This window comes from Larimichthys crocea, unplaced genomic scaffold (genome assembly GCF_000972845.2).
Source record: "Larimichthys crocea isolate SSNF unplaced genomic scaffold, L_crocea_2.0 scaffold100, whole genome shotgun sequence".
Classification (NCBI taxonomy): domain Eukaryota; kingdom Metazoa; phylum Chordata; class Actinopteri; family Sciaenidae; genus Larimichthys; species Larimichthys crocea.
The window spans coordinates 663,891-671,646 of record NW_020851384.1 but is presented as its reverse complement, the minus strand read 5'-3'; the positions used below and the strand labels follow the sequence as shown (position 1 = coordinate 671,646).

General features: G+C 46.5%; 1 protein-coding gene and 1 long non-coding RNA gene across 2 annotated transcripts in view; one reads left to right on the top strand and one right to left on the bottom strand.

The window, feature by feature from the left end:
- The window catches only part of cpne4a (copine IVa), a 37,432-nt gene that overhangs the window by 2,192 nt on the left and 27,484 nt on the right, over positions 1 to 7,756 (top strand). The window contains exon 2 of the mRNA XM_027275361.1: positions 7,166 to 7,359. Within this exon, the coding sequence (XP_027131162.1) occupies positions 7,189 to 7,359 (171 nt within the window). The 5' untranslated portion in view covers positions 7,166 to 7,188. The remainder of the gene's footprint in view (positions 1 to 7,165; positions 7,360 to 7,756) is intronic.
- Positions 214 to 2,208, bottom strand: LOC113744678 (uncharacterized). The gene is made up of 3 exons (XR_003461732.1): positions 2,166 to 2,208; positions 898 to 1,020; positions 214 to 307 (listed from the first exon to the last, which is right to left on the bottom strand). It is a non-coding gene; the product is annotated as an uncharacterized LOC113744678 (long non-coding RNA).

The following is a 7,756-nucleotide window of genomic DNA, read 5'->3' as shown; positions in this document are numbered from 1 at the left end:
TCTATGAACTCTTCACTTATAAATGTGAATAAATTTGTCATAAAATGACTCATTAAACCTTTACAGCCTTGAACAGTGAGCACACTCACTGCTACTATCTAGAATAAAGGCTATAACTATCGTTTCTATAGTTATTTCAGCAGAGTGTTCTCGGCTCAGTCACAGATGGCCTGGACACTTTTTTGTGGTGATCAGTCATCGAGCTGCAGCTCTGAGTTTAAAGTCGTGGTTATCAAACAGCTACATGATGTTCAGCAGCGTTTCTTACACTGACCTCAACTTTCTCCATCGCAGCCTGGCCCGTTTGCTGCGAAAGAAAAGAAAAGAAAAGAAAGAAGTGAGTTTGTTTGAGCAGCGTTTTATCTTTGCACCTCGTCATGAAGTCGTACTACACTCAGTTCGACTGATGTGCAGCTTTTTGAAGGCTCAGTATTAAAAGTTCTCCATGCTTCACTGCACGCTGTGTGCACATGATGAAAACCAGAAGAGAGGTAAAGCCTGCAGGATCAGAAAATAAGAACAGACTAATCCCAAACAGATGTGACGCAACTTCCCCGGTACAGCCTCTTCATACGGTGGAACATCAGTTATCTGACGTGATGTAACGTTTCTGTTGGGAGTGCATTACAAGATTAAACCACAGAGCACACACAGTGTCTCTCTTCTTCTGACATTACTCTGGAAATGAAGGTGATAAACACTGTGCAGCTCCTTTAATTCTCTCAGGTCATGACAGCTGACCAAAAACAACTGTGGAGGATCCAACGCTTGTGAAGAGGAACGTTTGAGCGTCTGTCCACAAAACCTACGACCAAATCAGAGCTAAAGTCGAAGGTGCAGGTGGTCGACAGCACTTCACAACACCCAGATATTATCACGATGACGTTTCGAACACACCTGACACTGGTTCGTGTACGGTTCGGCCCATTTCCTCAGTGAGGCGACGCTCTGCTCTAGCTGACCCGCCTCCGGCTGCTTGTACTGAGGCTGTGCTTCAGGAGCGGTGTACAACGATGGCAGCTGAAACAAGAACAACAAAGTGAGTATCAGCGGCGTGAGCCCAACAATCAAGACTGGAAAAAAGTGTTGGAATAAAGACTTGAAACACAAGATGCATCAACAACAACGTTTCTGTTGAGCCATGTGAGCAAAGTCACGGGTCAAAGTCAAACAAAGATGAACCATTACACTGTTATAGGCTGTTATATTGCTCTGTGCAAAGCCACCAGACTGCATTGAAACAAACTGTAATCTTATGAGACAGGACACAGGAGTCGCTGGTCCAACGCTCCCTCACAGTCAGTTAGTTTGTTGTTCTGGTTAAACAAAAGATCTTACTCTTTTATAAAAACATCTTTCTCTGTAGGATCCTTTCCATAATGTTGTCAGACACTTTTAACTCAAATATTAGGGGACAATGATGGTACACAGTTTCCTTTGAAGGATTATTTTTGTCACTTACATACAAAAAACTTTCCTTTAAACAATACTACACTAAGACAGTACTCGTACATATCTATACAGCATTTACCTCAGATAATACTGCAATTTCCCATTCGGATAAATTAAGTAATGTCTCTCTCTGTTTATCTAGTCGCATCTTAATTGACTGATAAAAACTGCACAGACAGCAGATATAAGGAACTGGGACAAGTATGAATAAGCAGATTAAAACTGCACAGACAGCTGAGACTTTTCTAAACGTTTCACCAAACGGTTTTGCCAAAAATCTCCAAAAACCACGGCAAAGTTTATAATGGGTGTGTATTGGTAGAATGTTCCAGAGCTAGAGTGGAGAGGGAGAGAAACATTTGTCAAAAAAATACATTTGCAAACGGCTCTTGTGGCCACAAATGTCACTCTACAGAAATAATTTCTACATAGAAACGTAGGAAAATTCGTGGGCTACGCAGCGATATCACTGCTGAAGCTGTCAGACTTATAGTTTTGGCGGGAGACGCACTGATGCTCCAGGATCACCCACCGACAGCCCCATCTACTCCCATGTTAACTGGAGAGGAGAAATTTCCCAAAGGAGCACGGGGCACCTGTTCTTTCTCTCTCCCCAGGTCACATTTTTTAACTTCACACACTGAAATTCAGCATTCACATGGTCGACAAGATGAGGATGCTCACGGCCATTTGGGCTTTTTGATACCACCTACCGTTTGGCATTAGTGTCCACTAGTTGGAGGGGCTTCATTTAGAGATTTTCTGTGTCTCTCAGCAGTCACTCACACACAGACAGAGCACAGCTGCAGTTAATTGCTCTGACCTGCAGCTGACCCTGGTTGCTCGGCAACTTCATTTGACCCCTATTTAAGTCTCTGTGCTGCTGCAGTGTCAGTAATAATGTCTGTCAGACACACTCTACATTTATTTACATATTTTAAAGTATTCTGCTTATTATTCTTCACTATGTTTTCACAGTGTTGCTGCTCGCACAAATTTTGTTGCACATTCACAAAAAATACATCAAAATGGCGCCTCAGCCAGGGACGGTGGCAAAAACAGCAGGGGGAAAAGAGCGGGAAAATTTAACATGGGTGCTTATGACGGAATGTTCGGAGGTCGAGTCACATGGCTGCTAGAGCAGAGAGGGAGTTTTTTAAACTGCTCTCACAGCCACACATTTCACTCTACAGAAATAAACATCAAATCAGAGTAAAGATTTGTGCTGCTCGCTCACATGTTACTGCTGAAGCTGTCAGACTTATAATTTTGCCTCTGTTAGCTCAGATGTGTCAGGATCACACACCACCTTCTTTGCACAAATTCAACATGTAGATGTTCAGGAGGATCTGAGGATGCTTCAGATCAATGATAGAAGCTGCGGTTTGGTCATGGTTTCTTGTTTGAAGGTGAACATTCAAGGCTTTCTCCCTCTGAACACATTCAACTGACAGACACAGCTGTTGTTTGTTGCTCTGCTCTGATTGGTCGACTGCAGCTGGTGGTTATCTGTAGCTGGTTGCCGGGCAGAAAGTCTCATGAGCCCGGTTCTGTTAGCATGCTAACAGCAGATTCAGTTAGCAGCGGTTAATTAGAGGTTAGCTACTTTAGCGAGTGGTAAGAGAGAGGAAGCATTTCATTGGATGTAAAATTCCAACATGTTGACTAAAGTATCATCTGAAACACAGAATTAAAGTTTGGATGTTTAGAGTTACAACAGTGAGACAAAGTGATGAAGAACAGTGATAAAACAGAGTTCATCCTCTTCATTAATCTGTGTCGCTTCATTAATAAAACACACGTTTATTTCTGCCACAGCAGCAACTGACTGCACTGTTTCCACTGACCCGACAGACTCAGCGCTAACGTTAGCTTCCATTACTTGATGGAAACATTGATCAATAACTGTGGTTAGCTCAGCTAGCCGTGTAGCTAACTGACTCAGCACGTGATGCCAGGAGCCAAACCCGGCAAGAAAACCACCTGATAGGCTGCTGTGTTCACTGTTAGACTGGACACTGCCGGTTCAGAGGTTCTGTTCTGTCGGCCGTGTTCACTGGAAGGTAGGCGCTGATGCTAGGTAAAGTCTGAGCGTTATGTACTTCTCCCGACCCGGAGCCCAAAGTTACATAGTGTGAGAACAGACGTACGAATGACAGAGACACCGTTCAGCTGATCACAGTCAGAGTGGATCAACAGGAGGTCACAGACGTCACACAGACCCGTCGACCCGTCGACCCGTCGAGTTCTGCCTCTGCTGTGAATACAGACACGTCTGCCTTCAGTCACACTCAGTCACTCACAGCTTCACACTCGGCTCATGATACAGTGAATCACTGACAGGAACACCACGCCGTCTGCGTACGGACACGCGAGTTTAGAGCTGTGGCTGGAGTTGTCTCCATAGTAACAGCTGCTGAGGATCGTGGGTACTGTAGTGTTTGGAGTTAACATTGTCGGGGACGTTTAACATCACATGACAACCTCTGCGGTCTCATCTAGCCACTCGTTAGCGTTAACGTGACTCGAGTCAGTTTGGTCTTGAGTAAGTTACATCATAATTAATAAAGTAACGACCACGCGTCATTAAAATGCAGAGAGGTTAAACTGGCTAACAGGCTAACGTTAGTGTGTAGGTGAAGAACAATGTTCTGTCTGCAGTCGCTGTTCGACTTCTTCTACCGTCCATGAACTGGCCTCGCTCTCTTCTGACACTCACTGTTCTCCACAAACATTTCATTTGTTCCACCGCTGAACGCAAATGAGCGCCGTTACCCAGAAAGCACCGCTGACAGCGAGCAGAGCGACGAGCCTGTGAATAAGTGAATTATTAACTCTGCTGTAGCTGCAGCTGTACGCAGACGATACGGAGATCTGTGTGATGTGAGCAGATCTTTAATCTGCTGCTGGATGTCAGCGTGCAGCCGGCCTCAGCTGCTGCCTCCATTCATCTACCGCTTGACTGAACAGCGGACGCTCCGCAAGGAGCTCCACACCTCCTCCACACCTCCTGCACACCTCCTGCAGACCTCCTCCACACCTCCTCCACACCTCCTGCACACCTCCTGCAGACCTCCTGCAGACCTCTTGCAGATCTCCTCCACACCTCCTCCACACCTCCTGCAGACCTCCTGCACACCTCCTGCAGACCTCCACCTGCTGAGCTCACACTGTCATTTACAGCAGTAACGTGCACTGCTGTCTGATGATGGGCCTCACATACACTCTGCACACTGTTTATAATTATCATTGCAGCACTCCTGAAATCGACTTTAATTCATCTTCAGTGATTTTACCGTTATCCCACGCACGACTCTGAACTGTGACGACAGTTTGATGCTTTTAATGTGAAGCTGCAGCAGGAAGTGTTCGCTTTGCTTTGATTCATCTGAGGCCAGATGCTTTCATTAGTGGCCAGTCTGCCGGCAGGATGTGAACCTTTGGACCAGCGGTTCATTGGCTCAAACTCACAGCAGCAGTTCAACTGTCCAATCTCCTGACGGCTGTAGCATTTAGCATGTTAGCATCTCAGTGCACATGTGAACTTAAAATGACATAGAGATGCTAAAAACAGACTTGGCAGGCAGCTGGACTTTGTTTGTGGATCCGTGAAGATGTTTGACGTCAGTTCATTCAGAGGATTTATCCAGAGCAGCATCGTTGACCCGGTTCGTTAGTGCTCATCTTTGTCCTGACCTCCCACATGGACGATGGTCATTCGGGTCACCTGACCTCCCACGTGGACGATGGTCATTCGGGTCACCTGACCTCCGGTGTGGTCTTTGGTCCGTACCAGTTTCTTGAAGAACAGCAGGATTCTGTGCCCTGTGTTTTTTTGTTTTTGTCAATTTCATATGTAAATAGGGATGTGCATCCCTGGGAGACGATTGGTGGAGTGATCCCGTCATGTGGACAACCAGCCACACGTCCTTTAGTGAAATCCTTTGTTCGAGACTGGAAGTAGTCTTTGTTTGGGCAGCAGGGGTGGACGCCATTTTGAGTTGATCTTGTTCCTCCTGTCTTGTGGGTCGTTTGTGTTCTGAGGTCAGTGATTTATTTTCCAGATAGAATAGTTTTGGTTGTTGTTCTGGCCTTGGTCCACCCTGAAGCTGACACCTTAGTTATAGTTGTTTGAGTTTTGTGAATTAATCATTTTAAAATATAAAACCTGTTGTAAGTGTCTACGTGGGACTCGGGGAACATGGGGTCTTCTCTAGTTCTGCTCTAGGCACCCCTAGACTGGGGCATAACAACGTGGGTGAACAGCTGGAGAGATCAATGACACTGATCTGACTGCTGCTGATCAATAATCACATGAAGTGTTTAAATGTTCTGTGGACAGTCACAGCAGATCTGTGGTCTGCTTTTAGACAGATCCTCTTCCGCTCTTCCTCTTTACATCTCGTGTAACTGGAGCTGGCGGCGTTGGAGGATATTTTTACTGGACGATATCTGGAACTTCCTCCTGTGGAGAACATTAACGGATGGGGGCGGTCGGAGGCGAGCGGATACCGCAGCCTCGCTCTGCTGGAGGTTAATCAGATGAGGCGGAGTGCTGCTGATGGGATAATGGAGGGAGGTGGAGATGCGATTGGTGCTGGAGGTGGAGATACGATTGCGTCTTCCTGACCCAGCAGAAATGATTTCCTGTGAGGGTGGAGGTTATCGAGGAGGAGGCCGAAGGATCGCAGAGGAAACCAGATACTGGAAGTGTTTGAAATTCAAACTGTGTCCATATTTAGCAGCTCTGAACAAACATGAGACAATGAGGAGCTGTGACACTTTCTGTGGACTGAAGGAACTTCTGAAACTTATTTCACAAAATGTCTGAGCCAGCATCAGCGTCTGCCAACCTCTGAAACCAGAACAGAACTTCTGAACCGGCAGTGTCCAGTCTAACAGTGAACACAGCAGCAGAACCTCTGAACCGGCAGTGTCCAGTCTAACAGTGAACACAGCGACAGAACCTCTGAACCAGCAGTGTCCAGTCTAACAGTGAACACAGCGACAGAACCTCTGAACCAGCAGTGTCCAGTCTAACAGTGAACACAGCAACAGAACCTCTGAACCAGCAGTGTCTATTGGCAGATTTAGTTAGCAGCACCTAATTAGCGGTTACGACTTTTTGTCGTGCAGACAAAGAGATAAAAATACAAAAAATAACGTGTTGTCACGGACACGTAATGAGTTGTTCAGGTGTCATGTTTCTTAAAGGGACAGCGCAGGGAGCTTCAGTTCACTTCAGACTGATGATATGTTTGTTTCGGAACGTTCTGTCAACGCTACAGAAACACTAGCTGACTGTTAAAGTATGATAAGGTTGTCTGAATGTTAGTTATTGGTTTGATTGATGTTGTGTATTGATTACTGACGGTGGCTGATCAGGTTTATTATCAGCTGATCGTGTTCAGTTTCTAACAGCAGGAGATGGTGTGTGTGTGTGTGTGTGTGTGTGTGTGTGTGTCACATCTGTAAAGTAAAACCTGAATCTGCCGTTAGCTTCCTGATGGACAGATAGCTTTAGCCTAACCACGTGCTAAAGTAGCTAACTGCTAATTAGCTGCTGCTGACAGAACCGGGCTCAGCAGCCGGACCGGACCGGGTTGGAGCACAGCCTCTGGACCAGCAGGGAACACTGTGACAGTACGAGGTGGTTCACAGACGTCATGATGGAAACATTGGTCATTAACCTTCAGCCTTGTTCCCTCCGCAGACTTCCTGTCCCGCCCCCCCACCATGAGTGACATCTACGAGTCAGCGGCGAACTCTCTGGGTCTGTTCAGCAGTCCCTGTCTGACCAAAGTGGAGCTGAGACTCACCTGTAAAGGTATCTCGGACCGAGACGCTCTGTCCAAGCCCGACCCCTGCGTCGTGCTAAACATGCAGTCCCATGGACAGTGGATGGAGGTAGGTCTCCATGGTAACCACAGCGATTCCACCTGTTCACATGCTGTAGTTTGTAAATCTTTGACATTAACGAGGACACTGATTATTATTCATTAATTAAGTAAGACTGAAATCACAGCTGATCGTCTCTGCAGCCATCTGGAGCTCGTCTGTTGGGTTGGCCTGTCTCTGGAAGCTGCTTCATCATGGACACGACAAGAGACACGACAGGAGACACGACAGGAGACACGACAAGAGACACAACAAGAGACACGACAGGAGACACGACAGGAGACACGACAAGAGACACGACAGGAGACACGACAGGAGACACGACAGGAGACACAACAAGAGACACGACAAGAGACACGACAAGAGACACGACAGGAGACACGACAGGAGACACGACAAGAGACAC